The sequence below is a fragment of the Argentina anserina genome, chromosome 7 (assembly GCF_933775445.1).
Source record: "Argentina anserina chromosome 7, drPotAnse1.1, whole genome shotgun sequence".
In the NCBI taxonomy this organism is placed as follows: Eukaryota; Viridiplantae; Streptophyta; class Magnoliopsida; order Rosales; family Rosaceae; genus Argentina; species Argentina anserina.
Window position 1 is genome coordinate 280976 of NC_065878.1, and position 25581 is coordinate 306556.

A 25581-nucleotide genomic window follows, 5' to 3' on the forward strand; every position below is an offset into this window, starting at 1 on the left:
ACAAAATGATCGATGCATATCGGCGATTCTCACGATCGCACCGAAAACAACGGTGTACTCAGACGTGACTCCCCCATGACTCCCCAGGACCGTCACATGAAAAATGTCAACCAAAAGGGGAATCATATCCCTCTTTGGTCTCATCGGTGTTATAAGAAATGCCGGAAAAGAGTCATGAAGAAGGCTAATAGCGCCCAATAATTTATATTTATATATATATATATATGTTTAAAAATAGCAACTTTAAGAAAAACATACTTGTTGGTCTGCCAAATAGACCGTATGAAAATGAGATAATCTTCAAATATCTTCATGTAGAAAAGCTGCTTGATGAATTCCTTTTTGATCTTCGTCCGATGACATAAAAATCTTTTGAGAATACAATTGAAATCACGTGTAGATGACAAAAGTATCATCTATCTCGGCATGAATGTCATCACTATAGTATAAAGAGACACACTTAGGTTTTTAAGTATTTAAAAAGTAAAATACAGGTGTAGATAGCAATAGAGGTATACATAGTAATCTTGGAGGTGCAACTAGAACCCCTCGTGTATATTATAACATTACATTTAATTTTCTCCAAGTTCAAGGTTCTTAATATTCACATGCTTATCGTCAAGCCAACTTAGTGGCTCATCATTTAGCCTACCGTTTGGTTTCATTCCTCCCTCTTTTGTTACTGATATAATAACAAGGAGTCCTCTCCGGTCTATTCGATAGAAGATTGTCCCTTCCGTCTTCCAAAACAAACAAAAAGGACACTTTGGTAGTTAAGTCTACTCCCTGCTAAAATTAAGGATATCTTTGTCAAACAATTAGAATTAGCTTGCTGATGGATAAATCATTATACACAGATCGATGAACTACAGTTATGCCAACGTTTCTTTTCACAAAATAATTTTGTAGGGCGAGCAAAAGATCAAAGAATTTCATCGCTTTGGTGAGCAATGCTTACAAATCTTTTAGTAAGATCACTATCAGATGTCATATATGTTTTTTTCTCAAGCATGATCTATACCAGTAATTGAATAGCTTAACGATTTCCAACACTCCCTTGCATCAAACTGGATCAGCATCATCTATATCAATAGAGGCTCCATTAGAGGCTTGCAGCGAGCAGGTTGGAGTTTCATCGTGTATGTAACTGCCACAGATAGAAGTGCACAAACTGCCGGAACAAGACCCAACCCGAATCTCGTAACTGATATGTGTACATGATTAGCAGAATGGCTATTTTGAATGACTGTATCAGCTGCATTGTGGTTGGAACAACAGAAGTCATGAATAACTCACATGGTCTGGCGAGTAAGTACATTAAATAATGAGATTTTGTTCTCTGCTTTGGCCAATATTTCTCTGTTTTTTTTTGGATAATTAGCCAATGTTTTCTCATAATCCCCTTTTAATTTGGGTACTTACCAATGATCGAAGGTAACAACAAAAATATCAACACGACATGAAAAGAAAAAAGTTTTACTTTTTACTAAGGATAAACTGCAGGTAACTTACCTCAATAATCTATTACTCGATAAATTTGCTTTTAAAAAAAGAAATACTTGATGCATTAACAATGTCATCTAAAAAATATTCTTTGTCAGTTCCGCATAAGTAAATTAACCTCAATAAATTTAAAACATCATTTAAATAATGCTTTTTGTCGGTCTCCAGGCAATTAATTTAAAGAAAAGCACATACAACTACCAGGCATAGAATCTAACACACAAAACCCTCCCTTTCATAAACTTTATACATATAAGGACATAGACCCCTGGCCCAAAGCAAATAGAGTAGAACTTTTTTTTTTTTTTTTGCTGCTATAGCAGTAGAGATCTCTCCACTCAATTCTCTGTAGTAGTTTTCTCATTTCAATGAAGCGTTGACATGTTGATTAACAAAAAGAAAACAGATGAAAAGGCAAAAATTTAATATAGGAAACGGTCCAGAAAATTGTGACTTACTTTGATACGACTGAAGAATGAATAAAGCAAGCCCACATGACATTTTGTCCAAGAAGCTGAACGATCCACAAACAAATGCACAGCCATTGAGATCTGTATCAATTAGAACACTCTGCATGCTTACTCCGGTCACCTGTTGCATAGGAAGATGATGTAACCCAGTCATGTACAAATATGGCTTAGTAATTAAAATTTTAAAACCATTAGAATGCATGTGAACTTCAATTCTGAAATTTCACTCCATAATAATATACATTGATTCCTACGGGCATTTAGTGTAAGGATAAATGACACATCTATCCTCTTTACATAATAATTTGAGATCACAATCAGCTGCAAGAGATCTATAATTTGGTCTATCTCAACGTGGTCAGTGTGTGTGCTTTTATAGTTCCAAGTACTCAAAGTAATATGACTTGGCTGACTGTATTCCAGAATGTAGACCATTTTCAGTGTCATCCTTTTGAAATGCAAAAATGCAGTGGACATCAAAATGAAGCAACAAACCTACCACATGCTATGCAAGTGCTGAAAGTAGTTTATGGGGAGGGAGGAAGGGAAACAGAGATGGTTTTTAAAACAGTGGTATGATTGCATGTCATTGTTTTCTTATCTACAGTACACTTAAAATTATATCAGCCTTATTTTCAATCTGTTTTGAGGTTAAAAACATATCGAGGGAAGTTTGGTAAATAATGGTAGACCATAGCACCAGATTCATATCATACCATCATTAAAGCATTTGCTATGCCAATAAATATAGATATAATGTACATGAAAGCACTCATGCTCCTAGGCAAAAGCAGGATCCCTGCGCCACAAAATATCCAAATAATAGCTCCAGCTGAGTAGTAGGCCTTCAAGAATCGGCCAGTCCATTGTATCTCCTACAATATGAATAATCATCTGTTAGATTTGACCAACATAAAATAAAACAAAATAAATTGCATGTAAATAAATAATTATGTAAAACTTAATTAAAAAGGACACTCGAGTTTTGTTAATGACCTGCAATATCACAGATACGAGGAAGCTACTTATGTAGATGATCGCAGGAACCTACTCCCATCATTTAGACAAGTATAATCAGACTTGCATCCTCTGAAACATAAATAATTTCAACGATCAAAAGAAAGATAATATATGTACCAGAGCTTTAGCAGATTGTGCCATCCGCAGATCATCTATGACATAGAATGCAAGATATGCCTGAGAAGAACAAAATCATCTAGATGTAAGAATTGAAACAATGTGGCATATTTTGGTGGGATAATATTCCTACCTTCCTACCAACTAGGGTTAAGTAAAAATCTATGGTTTCCTCCTATACTTCCTACCAACTAGGCCGCTTCAGGTGCGGACGTCCACACCGTGCGAATTCGCTGATTCTAGCGACGGCAGGCCGCAACGGTGCGGCGGACCAGCACAGCCGCACTCCCCACCTCCCGGCGATCCCGTATGTGCCGGTCGGAGCTCCATCGGCGACCCGTGGGGCCGGAATCTGCAAAACTCAAGTTTCTGGGCAGATTCCGGCGATTTCGCGATTCCGGCCGCCGTGGTTCGGCAAATCCGTACCTTACGTAAGCATCTCCTATATATATATATGTGTGTGTGTGTGTGTGTGTGTGTGTAATTACGAAAATGTTCTTATCCTGAAATTAAAAAGAACCACCACGAAGTGGTAGCAACTAGGGAGAAGAGTTTGCTAACCTGTGAAACATTAACCACTAGTCTGGTAAGCACATAAACAAGAGCAACCTGATAATAGAGCACTCTCTTAAACCAGTACATCCATGCAATCCTTGAAGAATTACTTCCTTGCACACCTACCTTTAATCTGCACATGTATGAAACTGACTGCTGAGATCTAATAATTGCATATTTTTGCAAACCGATAATGATAAAGAAGATCATTACAGCAAACAGTTTTCCCATTTAACTAGGGGACCAAGCAATTCTTTTCCCAATCAAAATGTGGCATAGCTGCTATCATAATAGCATTGCAGTACATCACAGTATTGACAAGAAAAAATTTGTATAACATACATTTAAAAACAAAATATGTTTCAAATAGGCAAGTAATAAATAAATAAATAAAACAGCTAAAACACTGTATTTTTTTATTCAAGTAAATTACTGCACTTGGTAGATTTTTTAGTAAATTACACATAAGGTCTTATTCCTTTCTAAGCCAACCAATATTAGAGACGTTATACTTTCTAAGAGACCACCACATTTTCAATTGAAAAAAAATGCCTCTATACAAAAAACTACAGCCAATGGAACAAAAATTATTGTCAAATCTGCACAAAAAGTTGGTCAAATTTTTTAAAACAAGTCATTTCTAGAAAACCTACTATCATTCTCCAGAAAAGTCGATAAATTTGTTTCAAAAGTTACTTCCCAAAACCCAAGAGCATTAGTTGACTAACCGAAATGCTACTATCATTCTCAGGAAAAGCTACAATTACTTGTAAAGAAACAGATAAGAATTACTTCCACCATTCTGATAATTAACCGACCTACTCCGCCAACCAAAAACCTACTCCCACAAACCGAAAGTCACCGCTATATATGATGCTTTAGAAATAACAAGGTGACATATTCATATAATATGTTATAAGTTCTTTGCAAAAACTAGCTGCATGACTAAACAAGGAAAAACTTGCCCTTCAGTTCATTTAAATGTTAAGCATGGAAAAAAGAAAGTAATGATTAGTGATATAAATGAACATATCCCATACGATGAACTTAAGAGTAAATGACCCTCATAATAATCTTTTTTCTTACCAAACAAAAAAGGAATACAGAATCATGTAAATCCATGATAAACGATATGCTGACATGAATTAAACCATATAGAAACTTGAGGTCTGATGTCAATTAATGAAAAAATGGAAGGAACCGAGAGCAATCCTATATGGCACAAACCGAGAGAAACACCACAAAAGAGGATAAAGTAGTGTAAACTAAAGCAATAAATCTTAATCAAATTAGTTACACGTCAATTTGTCTCTATGCCAAAGATTAAGTGATCGTGTATATTAAAAAATCAGCTGGAACAAAAAATTTGCATCCCTCATAAAAACTCATTCTAAAAATATATCAATTATCAACATTTTGAAGAATAATAAATAAGTTAATAAAAAATAGAAAATAGCAAACCTTGGCTCTTTGGTGCCGAGTTGAAAGATACCAACAAAGCAGCAGCCTATGAAGATTGACAGATATGCAATCCAGCGGTACTGCTCATTTTTTAAGTGAAGTTACCAGCATGGTTGAAGATAGGCTCTTAATGGTAATCAATGCTTAAAAATTAACATACCTGATTTTCAATATCGGCATGTGTTCTGGCTATCGTGACACCAAATATTATAAACGCAACCGCATACAAGCTGAGGTTTGCAACCTTAAGTAGGTTTCAAAACATTGGTTAATGGATGCACAGAAGAAAACAGGTGATGCAAGGACTTGATAAGGAAGCTGACCATAGTAAAAGCATTTCGACAGCTAGCGAGCACCACTCTGCTTGTTGAATTCAACGTAATGCAATTTAGCATAGACCTTCAATTGGACAATTAATTTATAGCGGTTAGCTTACAAAAAGGCCTATAAAACATGGCAAATCAATTATAATTCACCTTACAGAATTCTTCTCTCCAATTAATGTAAACAATTATTAGATATTAAGCCTCACAATTGTCCCAAGTAAAAATGATTATAAATTATATTATTAGAACTATTTCTATGGTTGGTGAGTATTCTTGCCCATCAGTTAAAACAGAAAAAAGATAAATAAATAAGTAAAATCACAGCAGGCAGGTTTCCTGCCTATGACTACTGTGCTTGCCAAAACAGCTAATTCAGTGATGGAGAATGAACAGTTACACAGAATTGATGATTTTAGGTCCTGGATCTATTTCTTTTGCATCAAAACAATTAGTGTATGCATGTTTATAGACAAGATGATCAAGAGTTGATCACCAGACCAAAGTCAAGGCATAGTCGAACAGAGGATCTTTGATTTGGTGAACTTGATTTTCAAAGAATTACGCCAGCTTCAGTTTCTCAAAACTTGAATTATACTTTGCCAACAATTTCAAAGTCTTAAGGAGAAGATGTAAAGAGACTTCGTTTTTCAGCAACAATATCTCTTATAAATGGTATTACGGTTGCAGACATTTAGTGTAACTTCTTGGAAGAACTTACATGTGTGAGACCTGGGTAGCTGCCCAACCCACATTGAAAATAGCAGCAAAAATACTGTAACCAACTGTTCTTAATGCTGCTGAGGAGGTACCAAAAATTTTACACGGTATGCAACTGCCAAACACGGAAGAAAACGAAACAGAAACCAACACAGAGCCTGCACCATGCCACAATTTGAAATGTCCAAATCTGTCTATCTACCAAGTAAAAGAAACAATTAGAGTACTGCTCCCAAAAAAGCTGGGTCGCAATGGTCAAAACTGAAAAGAAAACAGGCACCAACAACCTATAGGTAGTAGTAATTTTTCATCTAGTGAATTTGATGAGGTCCCAACTTCCAACCCCCTCCACGATAATCAGTGGAAAAGCAAAAAAGTAAAAGAGAACACAGTTAAAGTAGTTCATTTAAATTGATTAGTTTCAATCATATCCAAAATACAGAAGTTGGATCTTAAGAGCCTAGAAACTTAAATCTTGCAAACCCTTACCCGACATATGCATAAACCAAACAAGGACCTGAACCCTTCCAGCAGTTACTATCCTTGCAGGAAATGAAAATTTTTTTTTTCTCTCTTTTCAGTTTGAAATGAAAAGTTAACTGTGGCCCTCATATTCTAGGGACTAACCCATTAGTCCCTCATACTTCTATTATACTATTATATAACTTGCCTTACATAAATATATTAGGAAGAGATCATCCACACTTTCTGCCCCATCCTTTCTTTTTTTTCTAGACACTGCAGCCAGGAGGCTGTTATGGAACAACTCATGATCTTGCCGTATAGCTTCCAGTAGACCTTCCTTCTAAAATTGAATTTATGTTGCACACCAGAACAGCGCCCCTGCCACCAAAATCTCCCAGCCCAGAACATTCAGCTTATCTAATGCAGATAAGGCTGCCTCTCAGTTCTAGTAGTCATTGCTAGGATCCTCATTTAGTATATTGCCTTCTTGTATGGCAGCTGATGTCTCTGTGTCCATCACATCACTCATCTTGTCTCAGTGGAGCTGAATGGTGATGATTTCCACCATTGATCTCATGTCAAGTGAAGGCGTTTCTTATTAGCAAAGAGCTATATCATTGAGGCCTACCTTCCCCAATTATGAGATTTTTTGTTCAAAGACAAGAATCTGGTCAGCACTCTCTCGGCACTTGAACAGAAGCTACACTAGCTTTGTTGTTTGTGACAAATTTCAGCAGCAATCTGGTTAGTCATACAACAATTACTTCAACTGCCGTTCATCCCAACTTCATTGTACGATAAACAAGCTCTGTCGTATGACAGGCACTGTTTTTGAGTACCATCAAGAAGCCAAGCACTGTCTGGCAAAATACCACCATTCGTAAACCAGTCTATAACACGACGTTAAGGATACCTACAAAAGATGAGATGCTAATAACAGCCTCTGAGACCATAAGGACACTGCCCGGGTTTTGTAATTCTCTTTGGTCTAGTCTTCTAAATCATAAGACCAGAATTCAGTCTTTCCTCAAATATTTATGAAATAAATGACATGTTCTGACAGACTTACAGGCGTGAGAGTTGAAACACAGAAAACGCCAGTTTGTGGCACCAATCAACTCTCCCTGTTGAGTGGTGATGATCTATTACCTAATCAATTGACTTCCTAAAAACTGTGGCTTCACTTCATATCACTTTCTCCTGCCTGCAAATGTTGTTTTCACCATGTTACTCAATTAACGAGTGCCTTCTTCTCTCTCACATAATTGCTGCTAAGCACTTTATTCACAGCATAAAACCTGAATTTGACTAGCCCTTTCGTCCCTATATAAGTTCTCTCCCTCTTGGTGATTCGCGCCTATTCTGATGCTGAGGAACTGGCTGCCAGATACTTGTTCTAGACTCCGGTTTCATCTTCTAGGGAAAAAATAAGATATAACCCTTAGGTTCTTGTTCTATTTTTAAAAACTGAGTAATATTTTTCTGCTCATGTCTATGCTGCTGATACTATTGGAGTTTCCTATGATTTCTCCATCAACCAATTACCAAGTCTTGTGATGATCTTAATACCATCAACATGGTAACTAATCTGGTATCTTGTCCTTTTATTGCACTTGAGTAAAGATATATACTTGTATCCTTTCTAGTTCTGTTGAACTCCACATTGTTCGAAACTTCAATCTAAAGATCAGCTAGGCCTAATGACTTCACTGAGGGTCTCTCAGCAAAAAGAATCCAACCTCATTGGTCAAAATATTGTAATCCTCTAAATCATTGGACAAGAGTGTGTAGGATCACCTAATTAAGCTCATTTTACTCATACGGTATTATTTTTTGTATATCGTCCAAACAACTAATAACAAAAGAAGCAAAAACATAGAATTTAATCCACATAAATGACTGCAAGAAAAAGTCCATGTAAAGCAAACATTTAGCTGTATTTTATGTATCACCAACTTTTCAAAACCAAACCAACACTGCCACCAATCTTCTTACTTGTGAATCACAGCCAACACTCTTTTTAGCAATAGTAAATTTTAAAGAATACTAAGATTATGAACAGGAGCAAGTCTCAAAATGCATTGTGATTGATCTTTGAAGAAGGAAAGAACCATGTAAGAGACATAAGATTTGTATTGATACCATAAATCATCATTTACGGATGATATATTTAGGTGTGAAAATACCAGTTCGCCAGCAGATATGGTTGCAAATCCATCAGCAATTTGACCAGATAGCATTACGGTGGCAGCATCCCTGAATATAAATTACAAATTAGTTACAAAAAAATAATAATAATCATTACGGAGTGCTCCATCAAACCAAAAGAAAACAAATTAGTTACAAAAAAATAATAATAATCATTACGGAGTGCTCCATCAAACCAAAAGAAAAAAGAAAAAGGAGTACTCCTCAAGAAACCAGCTATGCGAATCTCCACCGAACACAAAAATTATCAGATTCACTGTACCATAACAAATTAGTAATATAAAACAATCAATTTAAAACACCTAATTTTTCAATGAAATTTGCCATTTTAGTTCTATCTCACACTAGAAAACAACAGCTAGCATAGTTTTGCTTTCAATTGACATGGTTTGAACTCCCTGGGAAATGAGTCAGATATTCTAAATCATGCGGCAAGGTTCCTATCTACTCTTCATCTGACAACTTCAGACAACCCCAAAACCATCTTTGGCATTTTTCTCAGTAACATTCCATGCCAAAACTAATTTAAACTCAATTATCAATCGCAAATCTTGTTCCATAATGCTTTCCTACCCAATATAAGCTAATACATAAGACTATATATTAAGATGGCCATTTCTTAATACCACAAATTTTTAGTTATTGAAAGCTTCAAAGACACCAAAACTCGTCTACAGTGTATACATGTAAGCCCTTTTTATCTTTTATTCGTTGGCCACTGTATATGCACAATCACAGGCATAGTGGATCAAGGAACATACAAGTACGTAGCACGTACCTGGGAGATAGCCCAATATCTGTCAAGAACAACAAGAGATATGTAAACCAACAGGAAGCAGTAATATCGTTGAGCATATGGCCCACGCCATAATACATGACGGAACACCTTCCAAGGGGTTTGGTGACTGAATCATCATCATCTTCAGTAACATTGTGCATTATGGGAGTATCCGAGTATCAAACCAAACGCAAGCCTGAAAAAAAAAAAATTTACATCAAACAACTGATCGAGAGTTTAGCACCTAGAACTGAAAAACTTATAAACATGGAATCAACTGTACTGGGCAGGGTCATACTTGTAAGTTTGGAAGCTTGCCTTACAAGACAAAGTTACTAAAGTGAAACTGTGAAGAGAAGAAATTGAGAGCAATTCGGTACCTGTAAACCAGCAGTTGTTGATTCGAGGAAGAAGAAGAAGAAGAAGAAGAAGAGGAGAGGGAGGAGGAGGAGCTTTGTGGATATTTGTGAAGAAGCCAAGAGATTTGAGGCCTTATTTAATTGGCCTTATCCCATAAATCTTGGGATTTCAACTTCGAAGCGGTGGAATCGAAAAAAGGTCTTGAAAGGCTCATCAGCCAGAGGAGATATGGAAGGGAAGGAGGGATAGCCTTGTCTTTTCGTCGTCATATTCTTGCTTGCTGAATGCTCCCGCTACCCTGTTTGTCTTCAAGTGAGACAATTTCACAATTAGCAGCAACTCAGTGGTTGGAACTTGATACCAGCAACTAACAGTCTATCCCCTTCCTATTCATATTTGAAAGGCAGATACTGCACCTGTCTGTTTCCCGTAGAGATATTTATGAGTAAATTATTAAATAGTATTATATGTCATCATACATTATAAAAATATCACCGCCTAATTCTCAATTATAAAATTATCACTTCTGTTTCAGGATGAAATAATTATGTATTATTGAATGATATGGGGACCTATATATAGGCATTACAAAACCACAATCCCGTAGGATTCGGAGTCCTAATCTATTACGGAGATGCTAATCTATCTCCTAACAAGAAACCTATTAGGCTAAGACACATATAAGGGTAGAATAGTAATTCTCCCGGAACACTCTCCCTTGTGTCGCATGCCTAGGTTGCATGGTGCACACATCGTTACCTCGGTAAAAACCTTGTCAAGCAAAATAAAAACCTTGTCGGCCATAACTCACTCAATATGATAGCTATGAACGAAAGGTGGATGTCCCTTCAAAGTAGACAAATAGACCTTTCCAATGGTACTAATTTCACCATATTTCATCGAGCAAGCTGTCCTGTAGGTCTCGTTGAAGTTGACCTACGAAACTGGACAGATTCTGATTTGTCACATTTAATGTGTCTTTCGCGAAAAGAATGGGGGAATGGACCAATGAATGACTGATTTTGGTCCAAGACGGAACCGTACGCATCCTCTACGCTACCAGTGTCGACTGCTACACCAAGGCGTACGTTGATGTTGCTGGAGCTGCTGGCGGCGTTGGTGTGGATATGATTTGTGTTGGTTCACTAAGTGTAGAACTAAACCCATGTCAAAGAAGCAATGCAAGTCCAATGACAATGCATAGGCGCATAGTTAATCACGTCATAATGAAAGCAATAGTGTCCCAACAACACTAGCATGCATAAATGTATAGCTCATTGAATCTCTTCATCATCTATACTTAGACGGAATAGAGAATCAAGAATTAGCTTCATATGAACACATATGGGTATGAGTTCTTGCAACTGATTGTACTACGTTCTCTCGAACGTCGCAATCTGATTACATAAGCTCTCCGTGGTCTGGAGGCATTTAAAGTCCCTCGGGCACTCTCATATCTGCGTCAAGATCCCTTTACAGATATTCTATGACCACTATCATATGCTGCAAATCAGTTTTCATGGACACTACTACTAATCAAGTAGCGGAAAGCAATTATGTCCATAACGAGAGAATATAACTCATCGTACTCAATACTAGGATAATGAGACAATCTTTGCGCCATAAGTCCTGCGTATATGGCATGACTTCATCTTTCTTATTACACTTACGAACAACGATCAACATAACAAGTCTAGTTCAGCCTGTATTGATTCTTTCCACTTCGGTCAAGTTGCTCATCATTGATGCTTTACAACGGAATAAGAACATAAGCGAATACATCATCAATCCTGGGAGATCAATACATTAAACACACGCGCGCGCTGTATACGATCAATTCGTGAGAGTTCTATTCTTCTCTAACATCAACAAAATGAGTCTGTAGTGTCCCACAGAAACTTAGTTGATACACATGTTTAGAGGATATCTCTTGATGATGGGCGAAATACTTGTGCCTACGCACTTCGCTTCTTTCTAGATTTGATTCTAGAGAATAATGGTCTTCCCCTCATCTAGGCAGGAGCCAAGACCGAAGCTATGACCCTTACTAGTCCATCTTTGCGTTTGCCGCCCTTGTTTTGTGGTGCAATGCCACGGGCGCCGACAACACCACAGCGTACGATGGTGCCATCGCCGGCTTCCTTCCCACTGTCAGGGATGGTGCCAACGGTGCTAGGACCAGGTCATATAAAATTCTCTCATATTCTGAGAGTTCCAACCTTACCGGCACATCACAGCATTTATGTGCGATCTCGTCACTTTCGCAATATCGGTAAAGTCATTGAGCATCGAATCTTTGACTTTCTGGAGGTCGATAATGCGTTGCACATTTGCTCACTTTGAGTAGTGCGGGATCTTAATGAGACATAGTGCCACACCACGTCAATTCCTGGCGTTAAAATCAGAATGGGAGCATTCCATATCTCCCCCTAACGACGGGAAGTATGTCTCATCAAAGTGACCGTCTGCTAATATCGCAGGATAGAGATCAACGGTTGTAGATTGAAAATAGCGGACAAGTGTTGGTGATTCATAAATCATAACCAACCAGAATACTTAATCGTTTCAAGTAGACCCACTGAGATAACTACAATAGAGGCACATAAACAACTTTAACCAAATAGGCGTTTAAGGAAAAGAACGTTGGGATCGTATCCAGTGACCATCTGGTACGCACTAAACGCTTGGCAAGTTGTGGGTCTAAAACGAATAAGTGTCGCTGCATGCAACATCATTACATATCTCCATGCAAAAATCGGCAGGTTAGTACCCATAACCAAGTCCGAGCTCTGCTAGATCGTGCAGTGAATGAACATGAGGAATACTATGTTCAACGACGATCCCAGTAGATATGCAAAACGAAATCATCAAAGTCGTGGAGGTGAACTCTCCAAGGGTATCCAATCAAATAGATTCGAGAGGATGGGAAGGGTGGTGAGCCCTTAGTATGATGATCATAGCTAAAAACTTTAGCGAATGCAGCGTTTCTTGTGGAAAGCAAAGCGACGTGTGACCAACGCGTCGATGCTCTTAACCTATACCATAAAAATACCGAAAAATGTCCGTATTCGGTTGGATAGGGTCCACTAATGTCACCTTAAATACTTTATAAGAATGGAATGTTCTCGGTTGGAGCCTTAGCAAATAAGGACTTCCTTGAAATCTAGCAAAAGAACAAGCTTTGCAAAATGAGCGATTGGCATCAGAGATTGTCATGGAGGCATTAGAAGACACGGGAGGCATCACAAGCTCCTGTGAAGGAGGGGATGCCGCCACCGACGGACTTAATGCCATGGAGCCGCCGAAATAGGCAGGCTCCGCCTCACCGTGCATGGCACGGATAGGCTCGGCCTCACCGTGTGGAGCATGGGTGAGGTGGTCCTCCTATCGCTTCGTGAACATGAAAAATAGATAATGTGAATTTCAAAGAACTCGAATCATCATATCTTGTTCAAAAAATGATCATGTCAAAACCGAGAAAACAGTAAAACCGAACCCATGATTCAAAGAATCTTGAGTTACATAAAGCTACTGCTGCAGGCAAGCAAAACGATGTCTGCAGGCTAACAAAGCTACTGTCGAAGCTTGAAAAAGATACTGTCAATGAAATCTGACAGATTTATTCCTCTCCATTCTTAACACAAATATCAAGATGAAAATCCATCATTGGCATGAATGGCCTTTAAAACTTAGCAAGGCACGAAGATATACAACACAATCTCCGCACGAGATCCGTAAAACAACTACCTGCGCCGTAGGACAGTGTGGGTGGTTACGCAATTAGCAAGACACTCGATTTCACGGTGGGACATTCTCAAAATGAAGATTAAGAGAGTCAACAACGCGGTGAACTTCTCTACACAATACGCCGTAGGATATTGTAAGAGAGGGGATTGAAACAAATGGCAATCCCATCGAATGTATCACATGGCAATAGAACTACATTCTTCAACTCAAGAGTTGGAAAAACATGGTATTGGAGCAGTTGAATACCAAACAATTACGGTGGAAAACCTTCCATTTGGTGCGGGTGGTCACCAATAATAATAAAATCATTTGAGCTATGAAACGACTTGGAGAAAACCGGAAAATTAACCGGAAAACCATGTCAAATTAACTCAAAACTGGGTGAAATTTGGACTGGGAAAACGTGACAACAAGAACTGCTGAAATGCGGAAAACATGACGAGAAACGACGGAAAAAAAACGTCGGAAAAACTCGTCGGAAGCCGGCGGCACCGATTGCCGGAAATCCGGCCGGCAGTGGCCGGACCTGGCCGGTATGGAGGCCATAACTTCAGGTCTGACAGGGAACGCCGTCCAGAACCGGATGGCGGTGCCGGAAACGCCGGAATATGGCCGGAATATGGTCAAAAAACGTTCCGGAAACGCCGGAAGAGTAACCGGGAAAAACGATGTCAATTTTGACGTTCCGAGGTCCGTTTTCCAAATTTCAAAGTCCAAAATCACAATGTAGTGCTATTGGGGTCCCATGTAACCCAAAAGCGGCCAATTTAAAAACCACGTGAGTTGCAACGTTGACCATGCATGCTAAGCCAAGACAAATAAAATTCTCACAAGTCAATCTTGTAAACAAGAAATACGAGAGATTTTATAGAATATGCCAATATTTAATACAACACAAACAAGCTTCCAATTCCAATAGACGACTTAAGCTAAAGTCGAGCAATAATCATGGCAATGCCAAAGTCATACTTGAAAAATAGTAAGCAGAAGACATAGTCAAAATAGATTGACTAATCAAAAGTCTGTAGCAACAAAATCTTGCATATCTGATTGGGCGGAGCCTTAGCCTGAGGCTCAAAAATGTGCTTACTTGAGAATGGAAGAATGTTACGTTTCCATCTCCAAAATTCCCTCGAGAAATAGATACAGGTGCCAATAAATGACATGTGTTTCTCGGATGTGGAGCATGTTTCAAGGTCAAATCTGGTAATACGTCGTCATAGACGTTCATTAAATCACTTTTAAGTGTGTCCCATAGAATTCGTTATTTTTGAGATCTTTTTGTCAGCAAATAGTGTTGCATCAGAGTAATGAATCAACTCAAATAAATGAGTACGTAGACCTTGAGATTATCGTTTATAGACATGAGTTTAAGAAACTCAAACATTCAAATAACAGTCGCGATGGCGACGCATCCATAAGAAACGAGAGTTGTATAGGTTTCGAATAATCGAAACTATTCAAGTATGTAACCGGAATTAGAAGGGTTGTGATGTATATGGTCACAAAATAATCGATGCATATCGGCGATTCTCATGATCGCACCCAAAACAGCGGTGCACTCAGGCGACCACATGAAATCGATATCTTCCTTTTTAAATAATAACGTGACTCCCTCAGGACCGTAACACGAAAAACGTCGACCAAGAGGGGAATCATATCCCTCTTTGGTCTCATCGGCGTTATAAGAAAGGCCGGAAAAGAAGACATGAAAAGGCTAATAGCGCCCGATAATTTATATATATATCTTCAAAAGCAGCAACTTTAAGAAAAACATACTTGTTGGTCTGCCAAATAGACCGCATATAATTAAATTGCACTGCAAATCGATTGTCATGCATGAAGTTGCTTGATGAATTCCTTTTCGATCTTCGTCCGATGACATAAAAATCTTGGGAGGATACGATCAAAATCATATGTAGATGACAAAAGTATCGTCCATCTCGGCATGAATGTCATCACCATAGTACGACGAGTGATCACTTTTCCTATGCAAGCACGTGAAACATAGTTAGAAAACGAAAACGTGCAAATAAACGATTTAATAAGCAATAGGAAAATAAAAAGGAAAAAAGAAAAATAGTTTAAAGGCCCAAAAGGGTAGAGAAGACGGGAGTAGCTTCTCTTGAGCGAAGAGTTTGCTTGTGCAGTTCGCGTTCATTGCGTATATATGCGGGAGGAGCAATTTTGAATCCTCTGATGCGGGGTTTTTCGGGGCAAAAAGATGTTTTTGCGGAGCGAATGCGGAGGATATCCTGCGGGGCTGCGGAGGCTGCGTGCAGGGGCAGCAGGGGGTCGCAGGGGCTGCAGGGCAGGGCAGCGTGCGGGGCTGCGGGGGTAGCATGCAGGGGCTGCGCGCGGGGCTGCGGGGGCAGCATGCAGGGGCTGCGCGCGGGGCTGCGGGGGCAGCATGCAGGGGCTGCGCGCGGGGCTGTAGAGGTAGCAGCGGGGGGGGGGGGGCTGCAGCGACGGCGAGCAGGGGCTGCGCCGACGAGGAACGTCGACGGGAAGATGTCGGAGGCCGGAGACGACGGTGGCCGGCGGTGGAGAAGAGAAAAAATTTCTAGGGCTCTAAAAGTTCAGGGTTTTAGAGCAACGTGCTGATAACGTGTTTCAGGATGAAATAATTGTGTATTATTGAATGATATGGGGGCATATATATAGGCATTACAAAACCACAATCCCGTAGGATTCGGAGTCCTAATCTATTACGGAGATACTAATCTATCTCCTAACAGGAAACCTATTAGGCTAAGACACATACAAGGGTAGAATAGTAATTCTCCCGGAACAACTTCCTATTAATACAAATTATAAACATGTCAACTTATCTAATACAAAATTATAAAAGGTCTGTTTCAGGATGAAATAATTGTGTATTATTGAATGATATGGGGGCCTATATATAGGCATTACAAAACCACAATCCCGTAGGATTCGGAGTCCTAATCTATTACGGAGATGCTAATCTATCTCCTAACATGAAACCTATTAGGCTAAGACACACACAAGGGTATAATAGTAATTATCCCGGAACAAGGTCAAATTTGTTATAGAATAATATAATACGCATTAAAATATGAAGAACATCATCTTTATTCATCGATAAATGAGCCTTTATATAGGCATTACATTGAGTATCTCGTAAATTCAGGAACTATATATCATTATTTATCTAGACTAACATATATTAATCATGACAAGATACACCGAAATATTAGGAAAAATAATTCTCCTATAACACTCTCCCTTGTATCACGATCTTAATGTGTCATTATGCATAAATGTTGCCTTAGTAAAAACTTTGTCAAGCAAAATAAAAACCTCTTGGGTAAAATAAAAAGTTTGGTCGAAAGGAAAAAGAGCACAACACACCAACTACAGTTGAAGATAACATGTGGTATAGACTCCCCTTGAAGTCTGTAAAACAACTTCCCTTGATCGGTAACTCAATCTCGGAGTTTAGATAGATAGCGTATACGAACGCTCTTCAAATTCTTCAAAAGTAGCAATAGTCAATAACTTGAATATCAAATCTCGCTAAACATTCTTAAATCAAACATGTACACTTATCTGTACATGGATCAAAAGAAAATACGATCCAAATATCAATTCTGACGTTATCACACTAGTAGCCACACCAACAGTCATATTAGTGGTCACACCAATAGCCACACTAGGAGTCACACCGGTAGTCACACTAGTGGTCATATTAGTAATCACACCCATTAGACATGACATCGATAGTCACCGTACTTTTGTGACTAGAAAAATAGTCAACTACACTAACAGTCACACTACCAGTCATACTAACATTGTTTTATGATAGGTAGTGTGACTAGTAGTGTTATGGTACTGTGACGGGTAGTGTGACATGTATAAAAAATGTTGTATAAAAAAATATGGCTATTTTGTCGGAAACCTTCTATAGCAATATACAAAAGCTATTGTGTTAGTAAAAGAGTCTCCTACACCAATAATGAATCTACTACACCAATGACAAAAAACTACTACGTTGGTTAAAATTACTACGCTTATTTACATTAGGCTAAAATTACTACATTGGTCTTTCTCAATGAAGTATGGTTCGATATTAAGACTCAATATCCTATGTCCTCATGTAGTATGTATGAGAAAATATGAAATGCACATACTTTTACCTTGGGTCATGGGCCATGAGTTCATGCTGGGTCTTCAATCTTGATCGGGTGAATTAACTTAAATAAACACACGGTTTGGGCTGATAGCCTAGCCCAAGATACATAAAGGAAAGTTGTGTTTTGTTCATGATTAAGAAAGATTGCCAATAAACGTATACTTACAACTTGCTTGCTTTAAAGTTGAATGGCATGTGGTGAAACATGAAATTAATTGAAGGTGTTTGTTAGTAGTGGACTTGTCAAAGTTTATGCAAGTTGTGTGAGTATTAGTCATGCCCATAAGGTGTTTGATAAAATGTTTCAATGACATGTTGTATCTTTGGATGTACTAAAGTTCTAGCTAAAAGAAATCACCTATAATTGATGATAAGAGTCCGTCATAGATGTTGTGTAGTTAGTTTTAAATGTAATGAGTTCAATTCGGAAGCTTGACAATTGTGTGTTCATTAATTTTGTAACTGTTATTGTGACTAACATGATGTTAAGTAGATTGTGATTGTTGTTGTAATTGTAGTTGTAACTATGCATGTGATCCACGACCTTTCTTTTAAAGAATGTGATTGGTGTTGTGACGGATTTGTGACTACTACTGTGACTGTTGCTCTATGTACATGATCCAAAGGATAAGAATAAGTCGGTGGTATAGAGTGACCACATGTTTTTATGCCTACCCCTAGTCGCGGTGGATTAACCGGGAAAAGATCTAGATCGATGCGTGCAGTTGAATCCGGAAGGACAAGCGGCGGCTTCTTCACGTCATTTTTTTCTCGTGGGAAGACTGCTTTGCCCCAAAGCTAGCTAGGTTTCCTGGTTTCAAAGGAACCATCTCAACAATTTGGCGTCTTCAACATGGTCTGGCTGTCTACCATGCTGGTGAGCGTTTCTTATTCCAATTTGACAACGCGGCCGATCGAGATCGTATCTTCTTGGGTGGCTCATAGTACTACCACAATACTTTGTTGTATTGAATAAATACAGGGGGAACTCACCAGTGCAGGAGGTTCCTCTATTTGAATTGGTGACATGGGTGCCTATTCATGGTTTACCAGTGAACTTATGCTACAAGGAACAAGGAAGCTTTGCTCTACATCGGCGATTCATTGGGTTGTGTGGAAAACAGTGACTATTCGGCATTATATCGGAAGGAAAAGGAACATAGAATAAAATTTCGGTTTAATGTTAAGGACCGAGTGCATTCCTGGATGCTATTTGAGGCTTATGAATCTCTCAAGCCGAAGCTATCTCTAATTTTTTAGAAGATTAAGGGTTGTTGTAGGGCATGTGGTCTTTTCCCGCATGATGAACTTGGGTGTGATGAGTTATTGACCAATGAAATGGCTGAATTATTGTAGGGGCTTTCCCTCAACATTGTCGATCATTCTCTTAATTATGGAAACTTGTCGACCAAATTTTGGGTTAATGGAGAAGTCGGTAGTCGATGTCTCCACTTCTGTTGACGGCAGCAACAAATGCTATGGAGACTTGTTTTCCAGAGGTGCAACTAGATCCGAATCTAGTGCAGACCATCTCTAGTCTAACTTTGGAGGAGATGCTTGCTCCGGAATAGGCGTTGGGTATGGAGCTATAGCCAATCCACTCTCTGGGATTGCTAGAGGATAGGCGTATTGAATCATAAGTTGTTTTGGGAGCTATGTAGGCCTACATCATTCACGTCTATGGCGCTGCCTCCGTTGGTGAATCGCCTAAAGCGACTTGTGTTGTTCTTTCTTATTTTAATACTCGCAAGTGCACAAATCAATTATAGAATAGAAGTGCAAGCACGAGGCCATTCTCTCAGGGACTGATTTAACCAACTTTAATTAAGACAAATGTACTATACTTAAATGATTCAAACTGATTTTTTTGAGTTGTTGTTTATGATAGAAAACTACAAAAAAAGAAGAAAACAGAAATTAAAGATAAGAGATTATGAAATTTAAGAACTAAAAACAGATTATGCAGATGCTAAAGCATTGAATCCACCACCTAATACTTCTACCATTCTCTCTAGATGACAACCATTGAATTTCATAAATAAAATGCTAACGATTCCATTACATAATCCTTCTTGATCTCGGACAAATGCCTATGTTCTTCTAACATATGAATTTCAACTTATTGATCCAGTACAAAACTCAAGTAGTCAAACTATGATTACTTCACATAATGATCAGGCAAAAGCAACATGCTCAACTCCATTAAACTCACAAGAACAATGAAATCATGCAAACAAGAATATCAACTATGATCAAGCTACTGTATTTTTATTCCCAACTCTGTAATCATAAGATAAAATATCTTTTGGCACCCTAGAAAACATCTACTCATTGATCAAGCATCATGTTTTCAAACCAAATAACTCACAAACAAAACCTAGGTCTTATTGATCCCAAACAAAGATTCTGAATGAAAGCTTAATTGAAACAATGGTTAAGAGTTTAGCATAAAATCCTGGAAATCCAATGATAAATCAACTAGAAAACGAGGTAGTCATACTAGGGGCTTCATCTCAGCCCTAGCTTGAGAGTTTAGCAATCCATAACAATGGAAAACATAACTAGAATGAAAGAAATCATGAAACAGACAATGGAAGATGAGTAAAATTCTGGTTCACCGATGGTGGGAGCTCCTCTCTTGTTTCCTCTATGTCAAAAGGATGCCTCCTGGTGTCCCCTGCGATTTAGGTTTTTCTTGTTTTTATTCCTCATGCAATTCCTCCTTGTTTGGGCCTGTTTTAAGTCTCCTTGTCCAACTTCGAATTATCTTTCTTTTCTCTTAATAACTCAAGGTTATTGTAGTCAGCTAAAAGAGAAACTTACAATACGTTCAGTCCAATCCCAAATGTGCTGAGAATAATGGACTTGGGCTTCACAAGTTGGATTATTGAGAAGATATGCAAAATTCGTCAGAATCAGCGTTCCCGAACCAGTTCCACTCAAACCTTCATAATTTTCTCTAGGAGGATGCGAATCCACTTCCGTAAAATTCCTTAGAAAGCTAACATATGTAGCTTTCCAATGATATATAGCTTGCCTTCTAATTCCTTATAAGCAGGTACAGTTTAATCTGTGAAGTCAGTGCACATCAGAGACAATTTTCTGGAAATTCAGGATAGCAAGCACAATAGCAATCCTTTGTTGACTTTAAGCTCAAATTCCTTCTTTTCTCCCATTTAACCTATAAAATACAAAAACTAGGTAAATGACTCTTAATTTACAAGAACTTAGCATATAATCATGTGTTTAAGGGTACAAATATACATAATTATGAACCTATCAACTTGCCATTACTGAGCTTCGACATCCTAGGAAAAGATATTTGCAGTCGAATGTTGATTATGTTAAGGAAAATATGTTGATTGTGGTGCAACATAAAAATAGAAAGATTTGGGTCACTCCTAAAGCTAAGCGCAAGCCAAATCGTCCTAAAGGGAGCACGAACTATCCTAAAGTTGCTTGATAGTTAGTTTTGGATGATCCAGGGAACACTGCAACCAAGGGTTTGAGTAGGAAGTTGTGTTCTCTACTACACCAAAGAAACTTGATTCTGAGGCTGAGCCGATGGTTCATATGGATCGAGGTCTACTTCATGCATGCGGAGGCATAGAATCCACTTTTACCACCATAGATGAGTGTTTGGGGACGCTGCCCTCTAGACGGCGAGTGGCAGGTGTAGAGGGAGAAGGTTGCTACCCTAGTTTTGATAGATTGTTTTTACAACCATCAATAAAAAATCTTGATGTAGATAGTAAAGTGTAAGAAATTGTATCTATAAACTAGAGATTGTGGGTACTCTGCAAATTAAGCGTTAGTCAAAAATAAATATTCACAAGTATTTACATATTTACAAGAGGTATAAGTATAATATAATTAATGTTTGGTTTTCATGGATATATCATACCTCAAATATGAAATGAAGATACGAAACTATACACATACAAGTTATTAGCTTGCATTTATCAGCTGCCCTTCTCAAATAATTCATGCTCACATATTACTCAACTTAGCTCATTACCATGTCATGTATTTGATATAAAAGTGAATATAAATGAAACGTTGGATGTAGTCTAGTTTCACTTATCTATTCTCTCTATGATGTCTAGGGTTATGTTCCTACACCCTAAACAATTCCAATCTAGTTAAGTAAAATAACCACTATCATGAACTTCCGTGCAATTACTTAATAGTTTATCAAAACTATAACATATTAACAATGTTATATTCACAACTAACAATTCAAGGCTACTTATCGTGAACCTTTTCTACTGGGATAGAATTCTTCAGCAACTAGTGATGCTTAGAACTCGATTGAGGAATTTATTCATGTTTATATAAAAATTTAACATGACTCTCAATCAAGGAGAGTACTTCAGGATTCCATTAATGTTTATATAACATAATTGACAACCTTCGAATATAAAGAACATAATCATGGAACGAAAGCTAGAATCATAAATAATAGTAAACACTTAATTATTAGAAAAATATGAAAAGTAAAAATAATAAGCCGCTAAATTTAATCATCTGATACATGAATTCAAATGTCGAAAAACGATAACGAATAACATAAAACCAATCAATCAAAGTACAAGACATAGGATTACACTTTCAAAATCAAATGTAAAGTGGTTTGAACTATAAAACCATGGCTGGTTTTTAGCTTCTTGGCTTGGAGATATGAGAAAGGTTATAAGCAGAGCTTTGGCAAAACTAACACAGAGAAGTGATCCTTTTTTAATTGCCACTCATCTCTTATTTATAGTGTAACAACACAGAGAAAGGTTCTTAGTATAGGTGAGGATACTGTCCGTTTTGGGCCCACTAACCCACACGGTTTTGTTCTTGAGGTAACAACCCAAAACGCGTCCTCACTATGAGAAACTGACTCTACTCATACAAACACAGCTTCCACTCTCCCTCGAGTGGTGATGTGGGATTTTTGACTTACATATTTGCTAGCTTCCTAGCAGGCATCACAATCCACCCCCTTAAAGTGCCGACGTCCTCGTCACACACTTTCGGCCGGGACAAGCTCCGATACCATATGTAATAGTCCAATCCGCATAGCTAAGAATATTGTCTACATTGGGCCTACTGGCCCACATGGTTTTATTCTTGAGGTAACACCTCAAAATGAGTCCTCACTATGAGAAGCTAACTCAGCTCATATAAGCACAACTTCCACTCTCTCCCGGACGATGTGTGATAGATTCATAATTCCATATATATTTGTACGCTTAAACACATGATTATATGCTAAGTTCTTGGCAATTATGAGTCATCACTTAGTTTTTGTATTTTATAGATTAAATGGAAGAAAAGAAGGAATTTGAGCTTAAAGTCAACAAAGGATTGTTGATGTGCTTGATGTCCTGAATTTCCAGAAAATTATCTCTGCTGTGCACTGACTTCACGGATTAAAATGTACCTGCTCACAAGGAATTAGAAGGTAATCCTTACATCATTGGAAAGCTACAAATGTCAGTTGGCTAAGGAATTTTAGGGAAGTGGATTCGCATTCTCCTAGTGAAAGTTATGAAGGTTTGAGTGGAACTGGTTTAGGAATGCTGGTTCTAACGAATTTTGTATATCCTCTCAATAATCCAACTTGTGAAGCCCAAGTACATTATGCTTATCACATTTGGGATTAGACTGGACGTATTGTAAGTTTCTCCTTCAGCTGACTACAATAACCTTGAGTTATTAGGAGAAAATAAATATAATTCCAAATTGGACAAGGAGACTTTAAAAAAGGCCCGAACAAGGAGGAATAAGATGAAGAATAAAAAGGAGAAAAACTTAATTCGCAGGAGATGAGAAGACAACCTTTCCAAGTAGTGGAAAGAGCATAGGAGCTCTCACCATTGGTGAACCAGATTCTACTACTCTTCCATTGTCTGTTTCATGATTTCTTTCATTCTAGTTTGTTTTCCATTGATATGGATTGCTAAAGTCTTGGGCTAGGGCTGAGATGAAGCCCCTAGTATGACTACCTCATTTTCTAGTTGATTTATCATTGGATTTCTAGAATTTTATGTTAAACTCGTAATCGTTGTTTCAATTGAACTTTCATTTCGAATCTTTGTTTGGGATGAATAAGACCTAGGTTTTGTTTGTGAGTTATTTGGTTTGAGAACATGATGCTTGAATAATGAGTGGATGTTTTCTAGGTTGCCAAAAGATTCATCATCTCTTATCTTTAATTTATGTTTTCTTCTTTGTAGTTTTCTATCATAAACAACAACTAAAAAATCAGTTTGAATTTTATAAGTATAGCACATTTGTCTCAATTAAGTTGGTTAAATCAGTCCTTGAGGGAATGACATTGTGCTTGCACTTCTATTCTATAGTTGGTTAGTGCACTTGCGAGTATTAAAATAAAATCAACAATAATGTGGGATCTGTGACCTACCTACGAGGGCTACGACTATGCCAATACTGTCTAATATGACACATATCAGGTGACATATGTCGGGTTAAGTGTTGTTCGGAGGTTTGGAGTGACATATATATCTGTATATGTCGTCTGAATATAGTCATAAATTCAAAATTCTTTAGGTTGAAAAAAGGGTAATATTTAGGCGACTTATATATGTCGTGTGAGGTTTTGCCTTTCTAGAGAGGTTTTAAAATTGACCAAAAATTGAAGCAACAATAAGACAACATATTTATGTTGTCTGATTTTGGAGCATAATTTGAAGGGATATCAAAATTTTACTTCTTCAACTCCCTCTCAAACACTCAAAATTGACTAAATTAGTGGTGTTAATCAGACGACATATAAATGTCATATGAAACAACCCATAGTTAATTGAAATGATGATGACAATCAGATAACATATATGTGACGTCTAATGGTGTTAGACACACGACATATAAATGACGTTTGAAACACCCAATATATAGTGACATTAAGACTACATATATATATCGCCTGATATTTAAGCTTTATGGCCTAAGTTTTCAAGGAATACATCGTTGAAATTTACTTTATCTGCCTCCCAAATTTTGCCTCAGTTACCCATATACTTGACTAGATAAGACGACATTAATATGTCATCTAATATTTGACCTCATTGTTTTAAATCAATTTCCTGAACTCTTTATCAATTTCCTTATATAGTGAAATGAGACTTGATCTCCCTCCCAAAACACCCACCTTAGATAGTTTTATAGTTGACTAGATAGGACGACATTTATATGTCGTCTAAACGTTAATTAAAAATGTATGAAAATGCTTCCAACTTGTGCAACCTTGTATATTAAGTGCGTTATTAAAAATATTTGGTGTCGGAAGTGAGTTGGAGGTTAGTGAGACGTTAGAACCTTGCACGAGTCGAGGAATCAACTAAGTGCGCTGTCGAGGGCAAAATAAATTTGCGTTTACACCATAAATGGAAAAGGTTGTTTTTTATCGATGAGAATGTATAACAGAAAATTATAAAGTTATTATGAAATTTAGTCGAAGGGCAAGATCATATTTTACAATAACTATTTAAAAGGAAGAGAGAAAACCCTAGTCTTCATTTTCTTCTCTCTCTTTCTCTCAGCCGCTCTCCTCTTATCTATCCTCGAGCTCTCTTTCTCTCTCTTCACAGACACCCTAGACTTTAAATTTTTTCATCTCAGCCGCACCCCCGATTAATCTTTTCTTTCCTTTCTTTTTCTTCCTCCTTCTTTCTTCCCCGAGCTCTC

At 37.8% G+C, this 25581-nt stretch overlaps 1 protein-coding gene across 1 annotated transcript; it reads right to left on the reverse strand.

Annotated features, from left to right (window-relative positions):
- Positions 1-867: 867 nt before the first annotated feature.
- Positions 868-10334, reverse strand: LOC126802047 (uncharacterized). Its single transcript, XM_050529576.1, has 13 exons — positions 10001-10334; positions 9621-9816; positions 8821-8890; positions 6171-6367; positions 5450-5525; positions 5287-5370; positions 5127-5206; positions 3672-3798; positions 3111-3170; positions 2970-3020; positions 2690-2848; positions 1962-2094; positions 868-1255 (listed from the first exon to the last, which is right to left on the reverse strand). The coding sequence occupies exons 2-13, from the start codon at positions 9779-9781 to the stop codon at positions 1083-1085; spliced, it is 1371 nt and encodes a 456-aa protein (XP_050385533.1). The 5' UTR covers positions 9782-9816; positions 10001-10334; the 3' UTR covers positions 868-1082.
- Positions 10335-25581: the final 15247 nt, after the last annotated feature.